The sequence below is a fragment of the Mixophyes fleayi genome, chromosome 2 (genome assembly GCF_038048845.1).
Source record: "Mixophyes fleayi isolate aMixFle1 chromosome 2, aMixFle1.hap1, whole genome shotgun sequence".
Taxonomy (NCBI): Eukaryota; Metazoa; Chordata; class Amphibia; order Anura; family Limnodynastidae; genus Mixophyes; species Mixophyes fleayi.
Window position 1 is genome coordinate 81321537 of NC_134403.1, and position 20533 is coordinate 81342069.

General features: G+C 42.3%; 1 protein-coding gene across 4 annotated transcripts in view; it reads right to left on the reverse strand.

Moving 5' to 3' along the window:
* Window positions 1-328: 328 nt before the first annotated feature.
* LOC142140167 (speriolin-like protein) overlaps window positions 329-20533 on the reverse strand; it is a 52407-nt gene continuing 32202 nt past the window's right edge. For 2 of the 4 annotated variants that reach the window (XM_075198018.1, XM_075198016.1), the window contains 3 exons: window positions 19409-19441; window positions 9854-9996; window positions 329-846 (listed from right to left, as the gene is read on the reverse strand). In XM_075198018.1, the coding sequence (XP_075054119.1) occupies window positions 511-846; window positions 9854-9996; window positions 19409-19441 (512 nt within the window). In that variant the 3' untranslated portion in view covers window positions 329-510. The remainder of the gene's footprint in view (window positions 847-9853; window positions 9997-19408; window positions 19442-20533) is intronic. The other 2 variants (XM_075198019.1, XM_075198017.1) reach the window with 1 other exon arrangement.

The window sequence follows — 20533 nt, forward strand, 5'->3', positions numbered from 1 at the left end:
GTCTGTGCCTTTTTTACTGACAGATGTCAGTCATGTACAGTATTTCGCTGTTGTTTCTTATCTCTGTAGCACATAAGAAAACATGTCTAATTTATGATCAAATGTCTGTTCAATCATGAATAGTATCATTAAGAAACTCATTTTCATCCATATTGACCATAATCAGCGTACATACTATTCACAGCATACAGAAAAGAAGATTGCCTTAAGATTGATTTTATATATTGTGGAGTTAGATTAGGCTTTGAAATGTTGTGGTGCTGTTGTGCAAATGTGGGAAGAGCTGTATCAATAACAAAAAATTAACAATAAGTCACAGCAAACCAGATGTTGTCCACAAGGACTTTGACTCCTTTATCGAGGTGCATAGTAATGGACATGTCTAATAGACACACAAGTCCAGAGTTGTTAAAGGGTTAGATATTATGTGATGTTTAAGAAGTATCTAACTGGTGATATTGGTGGTATGATTTAGTTGTAAAGGCATAAAGTTAGAAGGAATGGAAGTCTCTACCACAGAAAAAGAGGCCTTCCTTCATCCTCTGCCAAATGCTTTAAGCAGTCAAGAAGGAGATAAACATGTTTCAAGTTATCAGTAGGCATGACTACAGCTATCATTTTCCGCAAGTCTTCAGGGTGATACAAATAAGGTGCAACATTACTAGTTCCTATGGGTGGTCTGTCTTTAAGTATTCCATAAGTGTTCACCAGGTACTCCGTAAAAGTAGGGTGTACATCTTTATCATAACCAAGCTTCTTTAGTTTTTTAAAGGCTTCATGATAGCGATGGTACAACACAGATCTTTGAGCCTCATCCACTTTGTTGGACAGAGGGCAGGTAGTCATCTGTAAGGGTGGAAGCAGAATATTTATTTTTATAACAAATTTATTAAGGTCAAGTGCCACACCATGTGTGTAAACAATAAGTGAAGTTTTATTTAATTAATAAGAATGTATAAGTTTCTTCAGGTATACTATCTAGTAGACACTAATATGGATCTCTATATAGTATGTATACTTGTCATCAATATAGGTTTCTATATGTATAACTGCCACTATATATGTATAACTGTATGTAAACTAATAATGTATATGGGTCTCTGCTGTTTATACTTGCTATCACAATGGGCTTCTGCTGTACATGTTTGCCAGTCATCAGACAGTGTGCTGCTTCATAAATTGTTTCTATCATCTGTGTTTAATATATGTTACTGTATTTAGATTCAGGATTTTGGGTAGCACCAAAATACCCATCAGAAAATGTTCTGCGTCATAAACTTGTTACAAAAATCTGTGTTTAGTAGAGCTGGGCGGGCTCAGTTTCCCAAAAACCGAGCCCACCCGAGCTTAGGGTATGCGAAAAAATGTAATAGGCTACTGTTGTTCTTTACAGTCAAATTGTATTGTGACAAAATTCACCCACAATTAGGAGAGGTGGCATTTTGCATTTTTTAAATAAAAGTTTAATAGGCTACTATTGTTCTTTACAGTCAAATTGTATTGTGCCCCAATTCACACACAATTGTCCTGTGCCAGAGCTATGGATTCCCATCAGTCCCCAGAAGACCAGGAGCACCAAGCAGCTGCTGGCACCAGTCATGATGATGATGATGATAATAATCCCTCTACCTCTACATCAACTGCTAAAGCCTTTCTTAAAGTTTGTAAGTCAGGTAAACAAAAATGTAAGAAAACACCTTTTACCTCAGTAAAGAAAAAAAAAATCACCTTTACTCAAGGCCAAGTTAAGTGCCGAAAAAAATAAAAAATTGCCAACATGCCATTCTACACACGCAGTGGCAAGGAAAGATTCAGGCCTTCACCTTACTTTATGAGTGCTAGTTCTACAAATGTATTTCAGACATATTCTTCTAAGGTCAGTGATGACGATAAAAAACTTTATCATTCTGACTACAAAAGTGGTGCCCAAATACTTCTAAGTGTAAAAGCAGAGCTGGAAGAAAGTAGCAAGGCCTTACAAGAAGATGTTGGTTGTGATCCAGATATGACACAAATACCTGAGGAGAGTCTTGACCTTTTTAATACAGTACTCACAAAGAAGCCCCCTGTCAGCATATGTTCTGATGTGTGCATGAGCAGGCCAAGGGTAGCCGGTGATACCCAAATTAAGGATGCTAATTTGGAATTGCAAGAGGATGAGGGGGATATTTCTGTGGCTGATGAAGGCGCTAATGAGGATGTTGATGACGATGATGTTGTTTGTGTAAGTCCTGTACCAGTGGAAGCAGTTGTTTACAGTGATAGCAAGAAACCCATTGTCATGCCTGGGCAGAGGACAAAAAAATCCACCTCTTATGTCTGGAATTATTTTTACCCAAATCCTGACAACAGCTGTGTAGCCATATGTAGCTTTTGTAAATCCACAATCAGTCGAGGTAGGGACATAAACCATTTAGGAACCTCATCCATATTACGCCATTTGAAGAGAGTTCATGGGAAGCTTTTGGGAAAATCCGAAACTTATTCTCACAAAATAACAACAAGCAGTCCAGCATCAGCTAGCTCCCTGCTCTCATCTAGATCACGGCCCCTGCAATCAACACTGACAACACCATCCTCATCAATATCCTCATTAGCGATCAGAGTTAGTCCTGCATCCAAACCGCTTAGGCTACATGACTCCTCCCCTAACCAGGATTCCTGTGAAGATTTTGTGACCGTTAGGCCTACTGCTGCTGCTGGTGAATCTTTCTCCCATAAGCAGCCCAAGAATTAGACCACAAGTACTTTATAAAATTTAACTGTGAAACAATCTTTTGCTAGAGGAAGCAAGTATGAGAGCAGTCACCCAGTCGCAAAGCGGATCACAGACTCCATGGCGACTATGCTAGTGTTAGATCTGCATCCAATATCCACTATTAACGCAGATGGTTTTCACAGTTAATTGAGGTCTTGTGTCCCTGTTACAAAATTCCATTGCGACACCATTTTTCGAGAAAAGCTATTCCTCAAATGTACCAGAACGTTCGTAAAAACTTAATAATTGGGCTACAAAATGTCATTCTACCCACTGTACACTTAACCACAGATATGTGGACAAGTGGAAGTGGCCCTTAAAATTTCGGGACATTTTTCCGGCATTCTGCTACAGCATGTAGGAGATTGCAGCAGCTACAAGAACAATTTAATTTTCCCTGCCACCAACTTAAGCAAGAGGTGTTAACAAGGTGGAATTCCACCCTGTACATGCTTCAGAGAATGGAGGAACAGTGCAAAGCCATACAAGCGTATTGCACAAACCATAACATTAGGAAAGGTGATGGAATGTATTTCAGTCTTGCACAGTGGAGAATCCTTTCTGTGTTGTGCAAGGTGCTGAAACCATTTGAAGTTGTGACGTGTGAAGTGAGTTCAGACACTGCTAGCTTGAGTCAAGTCTGTCCCTTAATTCGACTTTTGAAAAAGCAGCTTGAGAAACTGAAGGAGGAGATGAAAGAATGCAATTCTGCAAAGTATGTTGGCCTTGTAGATCAAGTACTTAATTTGCTTCGCCATGATCCAAGAGTCAATAAAATCTTGACGTCGGATCACTATGTTTTGGCGACTGTGCTTGATCCTAGGTTTAAGACCTATGTAGATTCTTTGCTTCCAACTGACTGAGATCTGAAGAGATGCAAGGAGCTCCTGGTCAGTAAGTTGACCGCTCAAGTGGTCCGTGGCTTGACGGCGTCTCGTCCTTCAGTTTCTCAGGCAGCTACTGCTCGTAAGAAATTGCGCTTTCCAAAGAGGAGCAGGGATGACGCAGGTGGCAGACCACAACAGTTTGACTTCTGGTCTGGTTTGAAAGAATTTAGCAAAAAAAGTGTGACCTCGGCCATAACTTCATACGATCCTACTATTAACATGCAAAGTACGGTGGAGGATTATTTTCTTGTTCATTGAAATCGACATGTCAGACGGTCCCATTCCATACTGGGAGGAAACACAAGCAATTTGGAAACCCATGTACAAACTCGCTTTCCAATACCTAAGCTGCCCACCCTCCAGTGTGTACTCTGAAAGAGTTTTCAGCACAGCCGGGAACCTTGTCAGTGATCGACGTAGGAGGTTACTTCCTAAAAATGTGGACAGATGATGTTCGTCTAAATGAACTACATCTTCCATGAGGAAGGCCTTTACCGGCAAATACATCCAAGTACTAACACTTCTGTAATGACCAATTCCAGCAGAGATTAATTAATAGTCTGTGATGATGATGTACACAATGATGAGGATGAGGATGATGCTGAAGATGACTACGACAACATCTTGACAGTGTAGAATTCATTTGACAGCACTGTTGGTCTAACCTGCCTTTAGGTCATTGATAGCTAGTTTAGGGGGGGCCCAAACAAACCAAACACTTCAGCCACAAAAGTGGCAGCCCTTGTCGCTGAAGTGCTTGGTTTGTTAAAGTGTGCATGTCCTTTGTAAGATCCAACATATTGGTGGGTGGGAGGCCAGTTCCATTTTTTATTACTTTTCTATTGTGAGTTTGTGACACTGGTGTGTGGCAATGTTTTCTAGATGTGATATAAACTACAGTGTGTTTGTGTCGTTGCTCTGTCGCTTAATATCCAGCCAGCTCGCTGCAGTATTTAGCTGAAAGTGTATGAAAAACATATTGCGACCTGTGAGATGGTAAAAATTGCATGGAAATGACTGGAAATTAGTGTGCGTGAGGTTAATAATAATGTAGGTACAAAATAATACCTTATTCAGCAAAAAGAAAAGAAAATGACCTTAAGGGGCACTCATGAATGGAAATAGACAACATATATATTTACATTATATTGATATGTTGGTGACACTAAAATCACTCTTTATTATGTATCAATTTAGAACGTACTTCTAATAGCGAAATAGTTAAAATTTGTAATTGGAAACATACATTGATATATACATAAATCAGTTAAAATAGACAATACTTTATTGTCTAGCCGCGAGGCTACTCTGATGTTCTTATGTGATAATTGAATAAATATTTTCATAAAACCGCATTCACGGTATGACAATCAACTCCAATTGTATACTGACACTCAATATGTATCTCCTATGTATAATAAGGAGATTTACACCTCTAATAGTGGGCTATTGATAGGTTAAATCTGACGGGGATTAATATCCCTCTCATAAACCCTAAAGCCCCTTTTTATAACGGTATTGCTAAAAATAGGAAGTGTGCCTCTATTAACAGATATAATGCTATTATTAACTCCTATGATCTAGACTCTAGCCTGTCTCTGATACCACTCCTAAACAGGTCTATGGAGGTGGTAACGTAAATCTCAAATCTCTACAGTACTGCAGTCTAGCTATCTGCTGCAGTACTGGGAACTACTGAGATAGTGGGCACCGCTAGCTGCTAACATATGCTATAATTAGACTAGCTGCCTATAGTATTGGAGGTGTAAATAATATAGTGCAATTGGAGTTGCAGAGTAGCGAGCGCGGCATCCGCCGACGCGCGTTTCGCTAGTAGCTTTAACAAGGCAAAAAGTTTCTTGTTTGAGATTTACGTTACCACCTCCATAGACCTGTTTAGGAGTGGTATCAGAGACAGGCTAGAGTCTAGATCATAGGAGTTAATAATAGCATTATATCTGTTAATAGAGGCACACTTCCTATTTTTAGCAATACCGTTATAAAAAAGGGGCTTTAGGGTTTATGAGAGGGATATTAATCCCCGTCAGATTTAACCTATCAATAGCCCACTATTAGAGGTGTAAATCTCCTTATTATACATAGGAGATACATATTGAGTGTCAGTATACAATTGGAGTTGATTGTCATACCGTGAATGCGGTTTTATGAAAATATTTATTCAATTATCACATAAGAACATCAGAGTAGCCTCGCGGCTAGACAATAAAGTATTGTCTATTTTAACTGATTTATGTATATATCAATGTATGTTTCCAATTACAAATTTTAACTATTTCGCTATTAGAAGTACGTTCTAAATTGATACATAATAAAGAGTGATTTTAGTGTCACCAACATATCAATATAATGTAAATATATATGTTGTCTATTTCCATTCATCAGTGCCCCTTAAGGTCATTTTCTTTTCTTTTTGCTGAATAAGGTTACCCAATTATATGACCGGGTGCACCCCTCCTCAATAAATATCTATACCAAGTTGGAGTTAGGAGGAACTATATAAGTGGAGGAGGTTATGAGTGGTACACTTGGTGCAGTTAAACATTCTCTTTAACAAAATAATACCTAAATTATGTGATTTTAGCCCAAAAAATTGAATTTTGTGAAAAAAATAACGGGCAGTTTTAGCAAAACCAAAACCCGAAGGTAATCCAGATCCAAAACCAAAACACAGTGAGCATCTCTAGTGTTTAGTAGTGTGACTGGATCACTGATAAATAACTTTTGGTAAAATAAAGGAAATAGCGCAGGGCGCATATTTATATAACTGCATGGGCACTTCTTTTTGTTTATTGTAAGATAGGAAGTCGTTATCTCTGAGACCAGGGTAGACAAGTTGGTCTTTCCTGTTTTCACCTTACTAAAGGATAATCCTTATTTATGATGCATATAACTGATACAATAGGCCAGTGGTTCCCAAACTTTTTCAGTTCGTGGCACCGTTAGAGTCTCCAAATTTTTTCAAGGCACCCCTCCAAAATAATTACTGAGCAGTCCTGTTTTAGAAGTAGTTGGGTCAAAAAATTGTAATAAGTATTTAGGTCACGACAGAAATACTTATTTAGTTGTATGAATAAAAAATGCCCCTCTGCATCCAGACACTCTGCCCCCTCTGCATCCAGGCACACTGCCCCCTCTGCATCCAGGCACAATGCCCTCTCTCACGTTGCCCCCTCTGCCCTCTCTCACGCTGTCCCCTCCTTTGCCTTCTGTCACGCTGTCCCCCTCCTCTGCCCTCTCTCATGCTGTCCCCCTCCTCTGCCCTCTGTCCCCCTCCGCTGCCCTCTGTCACGCTGTCCCCCTCATCTGTCCCCCTCCTCTGCCCTCTGTCCCCCTGCTCTGCTCTCTGTCCCCCTCCTCTGCCATCTGCCCCCCTCCTCTGTCCCCCTCCTCCGCTCTCTGTTCCCCTCCTCTGCCCCGCACCAGGCGCCAGTCATAGAAAAAAGAAAGAAAACAGGAACTTACCAATCCGTCGGGTGCCGGGACCCAGCAGCCTCCTCTCTCCCGCAGCAGCTTGTCACTGACGTCGATATTCAGTGACAGCTGCGGGGGAGAGAGGAGTCTGCTGGGTCCCGGCGCCCGGCAGATTGGTAAGTTCCTGTTTTCTTTCTTTTTTCCATGTCTGGCCCGCAGCACCCCAGTGACAGCGCCCCGGCACCCCTGGGAGCCGCGGCGCACAGTTTGGGAACCGCCGCAATAGGCCTTTGTGGATGGAGGTCTTGTGTGTATTGTGATGTATTTAGTATGGAAGTGTCCTTGTTTAGGATTTGTAAGGTTGCTTGTGGAAACCTGCAATTAGGACATGTGCAAGGAAGTCTGATGGCAGAAAGTGCTGACGAGGTTTTGTGATGAAGTGTCATGCCTGCTCTGGCCAAAGACCTCATCAGGGGTTCGTTACTGTGTGGCCTTTGCCAGAGTGAATTTCATAGATAAGTGTAAATTTTGTTAGCCTTGAAATGTATGTAAATTCATGTTTGTGTCAATAGAGTATATCCTGTTTCTAAAAATAGACTATTTCTGAGCTGTATAAAAGATGAGCTCTGTGAGCATGTAAGTGTTCTTCTGAATTGTCATCTGACCTTATCACACTGGGACCTTCCACCAGTGTGTGTGAGCAATAAACCATCTTGCTTCAAAGACCTGCTTAGAATCATCTTCAATATTGCTGTTTTCCTGTGATCTACAGATTAGACCCTAAAATCGAATCCGTTCTCCGCCTGTCTCTGCGGTTTGGACCCAAGCGTTTCCAGTGCCAACGCTCTGCGCTACCCAGCAGCCCTGGTTAGTGTGATAGGCCAGTGGGGATCCATTCACGGATCCATAGTAAGAGGTCCGGAGTTACCAGCCAGGTACACCAGCAAGGAGACACGCTAGCAGCGTCGGTTACGCAGAAGAGACCCGGTTCTGGGTGCCGGTATATGAGCACAGTGGTGGCAGCTCGTGTAAGCCCCTCCTACTGCGGAAAGAGGGCGCTTTTTGGTTAACGAAAGGGAACGGTGTCAAAGTAAGCCCAGCCGGTTCCTAGCAACAACAGACAGGGTGGCATAGGCGGTCCATCCTGTCACAAGTAGTATTTACATTCTGTATTTTGGGTCGAAGTTTTGATTATACATGTTATAGTTGTCTTATTTAAAATGGTATGGAAATGCACATGATTATTGTAAGAGTGAAATAGGGCATTTAAAAATATATTATTATACACTCACTATTTACACTGTTGCTATATAGTTTCATTGCTTAATCACCTCCTTGCACATGTTCCTTACTTAAGTTGTTTAATACTTAGAAATATAACCCCACTAAGATCTCTGCATTAATGCTGTGTATATACTATAGAAAATTCACAATCACTATAACACACATATATATATATATATATATATATATATATATATATATATATTGTGGAAAAGGTAACCAAAATAGGACCTGTCCAGCAGTGAAAGGTACAGACAGGGTTAATGATCCTGCTGTTACCTTGAGAAAGGAGTTTACACAAAGGTGCAGGACATGGGTGTGATTACTGTGGTGTGTGTTTGTGTATAAAAGGATTGTGGGATCTGGTGGGTGGGGCTTTGACGCTGAATAACAACTGGACAATAGTGAGGGCTTGTGGGTGAACCTAGTGTGTCAGGAAGCCGTGGAATCTTTACAGTTTGTGCTATGCTGTATTATGCTGAAATAAAACAGCTACTGCTTAAGAAGCCTGGTGCAAGAAATCTCTTTTTTGGTAATTCCTACTATATAAGCATTTCAACATATATGATACTTATCCTTAAGCCTTTCTTAAAACAAAAATTTCCCTCAATAAACTTTACATAGCCTATTCTGCCATCTGTATCAATACATGCAGCAGGAAAAGGGATTTTTATAACATTATGGGAATTTCAACTATTGTGACCATGTGAGGGGTAGATGGTAGTAAACAGCAGCAATGATGTCACACGAGTCCAGGGTTTTCAGTACAACTAGCCTCTGCCAATTTTATTAAGCAACAAAAGATAACTTCAAAATAAACACATTGCTGTCCAGCTCTTACTAAATATTTGTAAATTCTGACTACCAAACTAAATTAAAACATAAACAGGGTCAGTACCGTTTAATCACAGGCAAAATAGCATGGTTTCCTCTCACAGAGACTCACCAGCCTCAGTTCCCAGGCAGTGAGAGAGAGACAGTGCTGGGGAGCAGCCTTTTACCTGCACTACTCAGGTGCACCTCCTGATTAGCAGCAGGTTAGCAGGTAACCTTAAAGACCTGGCTACAGGCCTAATGGATGGAACCCACCTTACTCTTTCCATTCATAAACCCCAAGACCTTTTTCTGGCTTTTTCACAAGCCGAAAAAAGTCTTAGGGCTAGATTTACTAAGCTGCAGGTTTCAAAAAGTGGGGATGTTGCCTATAGCAACCAATCAGATTCTAGCTGTCATTTTGTAGAAGGTACTAAAAATGAAAGCTAGACTCTGATTGGTTGCTATAGGCAACATCTCCACTTTTTCAAACCCGCAGCCAAGTAAATCTAGCCCTTAGAGTCTTGTCTTACAGCAGCTACAAACACACGTTCTCCTGAGGTTTTAAAAGCAGTATGTTAGAAATTGAGGTGAAATATACCTGTTATAATACACCTCACCCTTGACTCTATCACAGTATGCACAATACAATAGAATTATATTAGCGATGCTCTGTTACCTGGTGAATCATCTCTTCTATATTAGACATAAAAAACCCATAAAGTTGATCTAGCTCCTGAAATATTGAACATAGAATCCTTCGATCTAGTTGAAAGGCAATTTCTCCCACAACGCGCTGGTAGTATCGGAGTAGTTTAGGGTCTATAGGAGACATTAAGTTAAAGGAGAGGTAGAAAAATAAATCAAGTAAATTACATTATATAGCTAAATTAATGGATAATGAATAGATATTGCAGAGCAATACACACATTGGAAGTATGGTTTATTGTTTCTGACTGGAAAAATGTGGAAAAGTAGGCCGTTGACTTCATTTGCTCAAACCACAACCAAATTCAAGCAAATTATGCCCAATTTCAGCTGCTGGAAATGGGGACTGTCCAAAGTAAATTAACTGTTGACAGCTTCCTTTACAGTAAATAATGACAGTAAACAGTAATTCAACACAGCATTGGATTCAAGTCTGCTCTGTTCACAAATAATGAAAGAGAGGTGATGTCAATATGACTTAATTACTAACATTGCATTTCAGTGCACAATTTGTGCTAAAACATAGAGAGAAGGTTCAAGAATGACTCAGCAAAATGTATAAAAACTAGGGATGAGCGCGCTCGGATTTCAGAAATCCGAGCCCACCCGAACGTTGCGGATCCGAGTCGGATCCGAGACAGATCCGGGTATTGGCGCCAAATTCAAAAGTGAAACTGAGGCTCTGACTCATAATCCCGTTGTCGGATCTCGCGATACTCGGATCCTATAAATTCCCCGCTAGTCGCCGCCATCTTCACTCGGGCATTGATCAGGGTAGAGGGAGGGTGTGTTAGGTGGTCCTCTGTGCTGTTTAGTTCTGTGCTGTTTAGTTCTGTGCTGTTTAGTTCTGTGCTGTTTAGTTCTGTGCTGTTTAGTTCTGTGCTGTGCTGTGCTGTGCTGTGCTGTGCTGTGCTGTGCTGTGCTGTGCTGTGTTCTGCAGTATCAGTCCAGTGGTGCTGTGTGCTGTGCTCTGTCCTTCTGAGGTCAGTGGTGCTGCTGGGTCCTGTGCTGTGTCCTGTTCAGTCCAGTGGTGCTGTGTCCTGTGCTCTGTGCTTCTAAGGGCATAGTTATTTCCCCAATATTCCCCTGTGTTTAAAAAAATAAAAAAAAGTTTTTTTTATAAAATACCAAAAACTACTTTAATATTTTTTAATTACCACAAAATTTTCACAACCAATCCTGCAGTATAAGCCCATTGGTACTGCAATATTACCAAGTTCACACATTCAGCAGTAAAAGTCCAGTGGTACTGCAATATTACAAAGTTTACACATTCTGCAGTATCAGTCCAGTGGTGCTGTGTCCTGTGCTCTGTCCTGCTAAGTTCCGTAGTGCTGCTGGGTCCTGTGCCGTGTCCTGTTCAGTCCAGTGGTGCTGTGTCCTGTGCTCTGTGCTTCTAAGGGCATAGTTATTTCCCCATTATTCCCAAGTTTGTAAAAAATAAAAAAAAAAAAAAAATTTAAAAAAAAAAAAAATATATAATAATTATAACCAAATTTGCAAAACCAATCCAGCATTATAAGTCCATTGGTACTGCAATATAACCAAGTTCACACATTCAGCAGTAAAAGTCCAGTGGTACTGCAATATTACAAAGTTTACACATTCTGCAGTATCAGTCCAGTGGTGCTGTGTCCTGTGCTCTGTCCTGCTGAGTTCCGTAGTGCTGCTGGGTCCTGTGCCGTGTCCTGTTCAGTCCAGTGGTGCTGTGTCCTGTGCTCTGTGCTTCTAAGGGCATAGTTATTTCCCCATTATTCCCAAGTTTGTAAAAAATAAATAAAAAGTAAAAAAAAATAAAAAATTAAAAAAAAAAAAAAAATATATAATAATTATAACCAAATTTGCAAAACCAATCCAGCATTATAAGTCCATTGGTACTGCAATATTACCAAGTTCACACATTCTGCAGTATCTTGTGCTACATATAATGGAGACCAAAAATTTGGAGGATAAAGTAGGGAAAGATCAAGACCCACTTCCTCCTAATGCTGAAGCTGCTGCCACTAGTCATGACATAGACGATGAAATGCCATCAACGTCGTCTTCCAAGCCCGATGCCCAATCTCGTAGTACCGGGCATGTAAAATCCAAAAAGCCCAAGTTAAGAAAAAGTAGCAAAAAGAGAAACTTAAAATCATCTGAGGAGAAACGTAAAGTTGCCAATATGCCATTTACGACACGGAGTGGCAAGGAACGGCTTAGGCCCTGGCCCGTGTTCATGACTAGTGGTTCAGCTTCACCCACGGATCTTAGCCCTCCTCCTCCTCCCCCCCCCTACAAAAAATTGAAGAGAGTTATGCTGTCAGCAACAAAACAGCAAACAACTCTGCCTTCTAAAGAGAAATTATCACAAATCCCCAAGGCGAGTCCAAGGGTGTTGGTGGTTGTCAAGCCTGACCTTCCCATCACTGTACGGGAAGAGGTGGCTCGGGAGGAGGCTATTGATGATGTAGCTGGCGCTGTGGAGGAACTTGATGATGAGGATGGTGATGTGGTTATTGTAAATGAGGCACCAGGGGGGGAAACAGCTGATGTCCATGGGATGAAAAAGCCCATCGTCATGCCTGGTCAGAAGACCAAAAAATGCACCTCTTCGGTCTGGAGTTATTTTTATCCAAATCCAGACAACCAATGTATGGCAATATGTAGCTTATGTAAAGCTCAAATAAGCAGGGGTAAGGATCTTGCCCACCTAGGAACATCCTCCCTTATACGTCACCTGAATAACCTTCATAGTTCAGTGGTTAGTTCAGGAACTGGGGCTAGGACCCTCATCGGTACAGGGACACCTAAATCCCGTGGTCCAGTTGGATACACACCAGCAACACCCTCCTCGTCAACTTCCTCCACAATCTCCATCAGATTCAGTCCTGCAGCCCAAGTCACCAGCCAGACTGAGTCCTCCTCAATACGGGATTCATCCGAGGAATCCTGCAGCGGTACGCCTACTACTGCCACTGCTGCTGTTGCTGCTGTTAGTCGGTCATCTTCCCAGAGGGGAAGTCGTAAGACCGCTAAGTCTTTCACCAAACAATTGACCGTCCAACAGTCGTTTGCCATGACCACCAAATACGATAGTAGTCACCCTATTGCAAAGCGTATAACTGCGGCTGTAACTGCAATGTTGGTGTTAGACGTGCGCCCGGTGTCCGCCATCAGTGGAGTGGGATTTAGAGGGTTGATGGAGGTATTGTGTCCCCGGTACCAAATCCCCTCGAGATTCCACTTCACTAGGCAGGCGATACCAAAAATGTACAGAGAAGTACGATCAAGTGTCCTCAGTGCTCTTAAAAATGCGGTTGTACCCACTGTCCACTTAACCACGGACATGTGGACAAGTGGTTCTGGGCAAACGAAGGACTATATGACTGTGACAGCCCACTGGGTAGATGCATCCCCTTCCGCAGCAACAGCAACAGCTGCATCAGTAGCAGCATCTACAAAATGGCTGCTCATGCAAAGGCAGGCAACATTGTGCATTACAGGCTTTAATAAGAGGCACAACGCTGCCAACATATTAGAGAAAATGAGGGAAATTATCTCCCAGTGGCTTACCCCACTTAGACTCTCATGGGGATTTGTGGTGTCAGACAATGCCAGTAACATTGTGCGGGCATTAAATATGGGCAATTTCCAGCACGTCCCATGTTTTGCCCACACCATTAATTTGGTGGTGCAGCATTACCTCAAGAGTGACAGGGGTGTGCAGGAGATGCTTGCGGTGGCCCGCAAAATTGCTGGACACTTTCGGCATTCAGCCAGTGCCTACCGCAGACTAGAGGCACATCAGAAAAGCTTGAACCTGCCCTGCCATCACCTCAAACAAGAGGTTGTGACGCGCTGGAACTCCACCCTCTATATGCTGCAGAGGATGGAGGAGCAGCAAAAGGCCATTCAGGCCTACACAGCCACCTACGACATAGGCAAAGGAGTGGGGATGCGCCTGAGTCAAGCGCAGTGGAGACTGATTTCCGTGTTGTGCAAGGTTCTGCAGCCATTTGAACTTGCCACACGAGAAGTCAGTTCCGACACTGCCAGCTTGAGTCAGGTCATTCCCCTGATCAGGCTGTTGCAGAAGCAGCTGGAGAAAGTGAGGGAGGAGCTGGTAAGCCATTGCGATTACAGCAAGCATGTAGCTCTTGTGGATGTAGCCCTTCGTACGCTTTGCCAGGATCCGAGGGTGGTCACTCTTTTAAAGTCAGAGGAATACATTCTGGCCACCGTGCTCGATCCTCGGTTTAAAGCGTATGTTGTGTCTCTGTTTCCGGCGGACACAAGTCTACAGCGGTGCAAAGACCTGCTGGTCAGGAGATTGTCCTCTGAAGAGGACCGTGACATGCCAACAGCTCCACCCTCATTTTCTTCCACATCTATGGCTGCGAGGAAAAAGCTCAGTTTTCCCAAAAGAGGCACTGGCGGGGATGCTGATAACATCTGGTCCGGACTGAAGGACCTGCCAACCATTGCAGACATGTCTACTCTCGCTGCATTGGATGCTGTCACAATAGAAAAAATTGTGGATGATTACTTTGCTGACACCATCCAAGTAGACATGTCAGACAGTCCATATTGTTACTGGCAGGAAAAAAAGGCAGTTTGGAAGCCCCTGTACAAACTGGCTCTATTTTACCTGAGTTGTCCCCCCTCCAGTGTGTACTCGGAAAGAGTTTTTAGTGCAGCGGGGAACCTGGTCAGTGAGCGGCGAAGGAGGTTGCTTCCTCACAACGTTGAAAAAATGATGTTTATAAAAATGAATAATCAATTCCTCAATGAAGTACAGCACTGCCCTCCAGATACTACAGAGGGACCTGTGGTTGTGGAGTCCAGCGGGGACGAATTGATAATGTGTGATGAGGAGGAAGTACACACTGTAGGGGGAGAGGAATCAGAGGTTGAGGATGAGGACGACATCTTGCCTCAGTAGAGCCTGTTTAGTCTGTACAGGGAGAGATGAATAGCTTTTTTGGTGTGGGGGCCCAAACAAACCAATCATTTCAGTCAAAGTTGTTTGGTAGGCCCTGTCGCTGAAATGATTGGTTTGTTAAAGTGTGCATGTCCTATTTCAACAGCAGACCTCTCAACTGCAGCTCATCCCTCCTCTGCGGGGATAATGTCTCCTGTGCTCTGACACGTCACTCTGTGTACTCTCAGCCTCAGGATCTGACACTACAGCTACCATGCCTCTTGTAGCAGCCCTCACTCCAGGGCCTCTTCCATGTGCAGTGTCCCCCTCTCTCTTGGGTTCACTATAGTGGCATGGAGTTCTCCCCCTCATCCAGGGCACACATTCCTTGCCCTGGCTCAGTCACCACGCTCAGACTTCCAGGCAATGCTGGGGGAGCCTGGGAGCTTCCACCCCAGGTCCCCAGCTACAACTCTCCTCTCCTGTGTCTTCTCTCTCTTTCTGACACTTTAAAGATCGTGCCTTTAAATGAAAAAGTCAGTCTTGATTGCACGACTATGTGCAAGTGCAACAGGGACATTTTTTTGGGTTTACAAAGTCAAACAGTAACACTACGACCCTGTCTGTCTGGGGTCTGTCAATGACGAATTGTCTGGAGCATGTTTTGAGGAGGTATTGTGGCCCCGGTATCAAATTGGGTACCGGGGCCACCCCACTATGCAGTCCAGATACTTGTTTGGTGGAATTCAGACCAGTTGAGGGTTTTATTATTATATTGTGTGGACCACTCTATCTATACCACACTACAACTCTATACCACTCTATTTCCTACTTTAATTCTATTTAATTCTATTTCCTACTTTAATTCTATTACTAATTAATTACCATAAAGAGGAACCAAAAAAACCAATTTTACCAAAAGTATAATATGACTTAGACTTACAAACACTACACTTGAAAGATCGTGCCTTTAAATGAAAAAGTCAGTCTTGATTGCACGACTATGTGCAAGTGCAACAGGGACATTTTTTTGGGTTTACAAAGTCAAACAATAACACTACGACCCTGTCTGTCTGGGGTCTGTCAATGACGAATTGTCTGGAGCATGTTTTGAGGAGGTATTGTGGCCCCGGTATCAAATTGGGTACCGGGGCCACCCCACTATGCAGTCCAGATACTTGTTTGGTGGAATTCCGACACGTGGAGGGTTTTTTAATTATATTGTGGCCTCGGTACCAAATTGTGTACCGGGGCCACCACACTACGCAGTCAAGATACTTGTTTGGTGGAATTCAGACCAGTTGAGGGTTTTATTATTATATTGTGTGGACCACTCTATCTATACCACACTACAACTCTATACCACTCTATTTCCTACTTTAATTCTATTTAATTCTATTTCCTACTTTAATTCTATTACTAATTAATTAACATAAAGAGGAACAAAAAAAACCAATTTTACCAAAAGTATAATATGACTTAGACTTACAAACACTACACTTGAAAGATCGTGCCTTTAAATGAAAAAGTCAGTCTTGATTGCACGACTATGTGCAACAGGGACAGTCTTTTTCTTTACAAAGTCAACTAATAACACTTGGACCCTGTCTGTCTTTAACATACTTAATGGGATCTCAATGACGAATTGTCTGTAGCATGTTTGGAGGAGGTATTGTGGCCCCGGTTTTAAGTTGGGTACCGGGGCCACCCCACTACGCAGTCCAGATACTTGTTTGGTGGAATTCTGACACGTGGAGGGTGTATTTATTTTATTGTGGCCCCGGTATCAAGTTGGGTACCGGGGCCACCCCACTACGCAGTCCAGATACTTGTTTGGTGGAATTCTGACACGTGGAGGGTGTATTTATTTTATTGTGGCCCCGGTATCAAGTTGGGTACCGGGGCCACCCCACTACGCAGTCCAGATACTTGTTTGGTGGAATTCTGACACGTGGAGGGTGTATTTATTTTATTGTGGCCCCGGTATCAAGTTGGGTACCGGGGCCACCCCACTACGCAGTCCAGATACTTGTTTGGTGGAATTCTGACACGTGGAGGGTGTATTTATTTTATTGTGGCCCCGGTATCAAGTTGGGTACCGGGGCCACCCCACTACGCAGTCCAGATACTTGTTTGGTGGAATTCTGACACGTGGAGGGTGTATTTATTTTATTGTGGCCCCGGTATCAAGTTGGGTACCGGGGCCACCCCACTACGCAGTCCAGATACTTGTTTGGTGGAATTCTGACACGTGGAGGGTGTATTTATTTTATTGTGGCCCCGGTACCAAATTGTGTACCGGGGCCACCACACTACGCAGTCAAGATAGATAGATGCGTATCATAGATAAAGTACATTCAGTGGTGTGGGGCAAATTGAAAAATATTCAAAATGCACTGACATTATCAAAAACAAGAGGTTGTCACACGCTAAAACTCCAACATGTATATGATGGAGAGGATGGAGGAGCAGCCGTATGTGTAGTGTAATGCAGACCTGTTGAAGGTTTTTTATATATTTTATTGTGGTGCCCAGTGCCCACTCCTCTACGCAGTCCAGGTACATTTATTGGTGCGAATCAAACAAGTTGATGGTTTTCTTATTATATATATTGTGGTGACCCACTCCTCTACGCAGTCCAGGTACATTTATTGGTGCGAATCAAACAAGTTGATGGTTTTCTTATTATATATATTGTGGTGACCCACTCCTCTACGCAGTCCAGGTACATTTATTGGTGCGATTCATAAAAGTTCAGGGTTTTTAAGATATTGTGGTGACCCACTCCTCTACGCAGTCCAGGTACATTTATTGGTGCGATTCATAAAAGTTCAGGGTTTTTAATATATTGTGGTGACCCACTCCTCTACGCAGTCCAGGTACATTTATTGGTGCGAATCAAACAAGTTGATGGTTTTCTTATTATATATATTGTGGTGACCCACTCCTCTACGCAGTCCAGGTACATTTATTGGTGCGATTCATAAAAGTTCAGGGTTTTTAATATATTGTGGTGACCCACTCCTCTACGCAGTCCAGGTACATTTATTGGTGCGATTCATAAAAGTTCAGGGTTTTTAATATATTGTGGTGACCCACTCCTCTACGCAGTCCAGGTACATTTATTGGTGCGATTCATAAAAGTTCAGGGTTTTTAATATATTGTGGTGACCCACTCCTCTACGCAGTCCAGGTACATTTATTGGTGCGATTCATAAAAGTTCAGGGTTTTTAATATATTGTGGTGACCCACTCCTCTACGCAGTCCAGGTACATTTATTGGTGCGAATCAAACCAGTTGATGGTTTTCTTATTATATATATTGTGGTGACCCACTCCTCTACGCAGTCCAGGTACATTTATTGGTGCGATTCATAAAAGTTCAGGGTTTTTAATATATTGTGGTGACCCACTCCTCTACGCAGTCCAGGTACATTTATTGGTGCGATTCATAAAAGTTCAGGGTTTTTAATATATATTGTGGTGACCCACTCCTCTACGCAGTCCAGAAAGATACCTTGTTGCAACGTTTTGGACTAATAACTATATTGTGAGGTGTTCAGATTCAGAATACACTGTAAATTAGTGGAAATGCTTGTTATTGAATGTTATTGAGGTTAATAATAGCCTAGGAGTGAAAATAAGCCCAAAAACTTGATTTTTAAACTTTTTATGTTTTTTTCAAAAAAAATCCGAATCCAATACCTTAAATCCGAACCGAGACCTTTCGTCAAGTGTTTTGCGAGACAAATCCGAACCTCAAAAATAACGAAAATCCGGATCCAAAACACAAAACACGAGACCTCAAAAGTCGCCGGTGCACATCCCTAATAAAAACAGTCATAAAATGAAATGATCTGGTCCTGGAGTTCTGTATGTGGTCATTCCCTGCACAACTAATACAAACAAACTAGCGGGGATGAAATGAGACATTATTGGTGCTGGTCTTAGTGTCCTTAAAAAGAAAGAAAAAGGAAAAATAGAAGGCAACAGAAAATGTATTTATTATATTTTTAGAAAGGTCTTGCTCCAGATTTTGAAAATGTCACCCAGTATTGTAAGAGATTATTTGAAGCAATGTAGTTCATTTAAAGATCATATATCACCAGGTTCTACATTGTTTTGTGCCTATCTTGTGCAAGGTGCAGGTGGGGGTCTCTTTACCCCCATCCACTTAGGAGAGTACATGTAATATAATGTGCTCTCAACTCATAACTTGACTTGGGTTCTGAGTTGAGTTGTCAGCGTACGCTATGCTCTCTATTAGGCTTGCTATCTCTATGTTGCACTTTGGTATAGTGAAGACGATGAGAAAGAGAATGAAGGGTAGTGCAGAGGAGGGAACACTAAGAGAGAAAATTAAAGTAGACCTGTCACCTTCACACAATAGAGACAATGGAGGCAGCCTTTTTGAAAGCTGAATTAATATTAAGTACCTAATTTATAGTTAGGAGCAAATCCAGCTAAGAGGTGCTTCTCAGTATGTTATAATGCCTCCGTATGCATAAGCCAGTGTGTAGTTGAATTGTTGTACAGATGTCTACAGAGATTATTAGAGAAGTCCACCCAAATACATTATTTAATAAACTCCCCAACCTCTTCCATGAAGATGAATAAACTCACCTTGATTAAGTGTTGGTTGGCTTATCTTTCCATCTTCATGTTTACACATATTGGAAATAAAATAAAAAACCATCAGTGATATTAATAAGATAACATTAATTAACACTTACTTTCGCCATATTAGATACAGATTTTATATTCGACTAAATAAAAAATCCTTTATTTAATCAAATGCGATACTGAATCTAATTTGCATATAGACGATAAAGTTGTGTTTGTTAGTAACAGGGATAATTCTTTCCTGTGCACTTGAATTGCATGGAAGTCAGGGCACTAAACATTCAGGATTTGTCGGGATCCCCCAAAAATCATGTGTTTAGTAAATCTCTAAATAAAAAGTAAAAAATAGGCAGGGCCCAAGCTTGCTCACGGTGTTCGTGGCAACAGGTGAACATTACACTAGAGTTTGTTGTACTCCAACTCTCCAGCTACTCATTGGCTAGGTCTGGCTTTGAATTACAGATATTGTTGTTCAATAGGCTGAATGTTATATATAACATCTCACAGGCTGCATCAGTAACTTCCCTTCCTCCTTGACCTCAAGTCTGCTAACAATAAGGCTATGAATGCTCTTACCTTGACCAGGGGTTGGATCAGGCCCGGCGCTCCCATTAGGCAAGGTTAGGCACTTGCCTAGGGCGCCGGGCTCTGGAGGGCGCCACATAATGGTAAATGACTTTAAAACTGTGCGGCGACCGCTGACCATACCTGTCACGGCCGCCGCACAGCATTCAGATGCACGGGGGAGGGGGGAAGAGGCTATTGCTCTCCACCGCCGCCTCTCTGCTCCGTCTCCTCCCCTCCACTTACTAGTGTCAGTGAGTGGAGGGGTGGAGATAGAGCAGAGAGGCGGCGGTGGTGTGACAAGGTAAGGAGAGACGGGGTGAGGGGGGAGGAGGGAGCCGATTTTTGCAGGGGGGGGCGCCGATTTTGTAAAAATGCCTAGGGCGCCATGGACCCTAGCACCGGCCCTGGGTTGGATGACTTTCATTTTTATCCTCATCTTTACAAGTTTTGCAAGTAACAAAGGAAAACAACATTAGTATTAAAAAGTACTGTATATAATTGAATGTAAAGTACAGCTATTTAACAAGTCTTTTCTATTCACCACCTGAGGGCCTTATT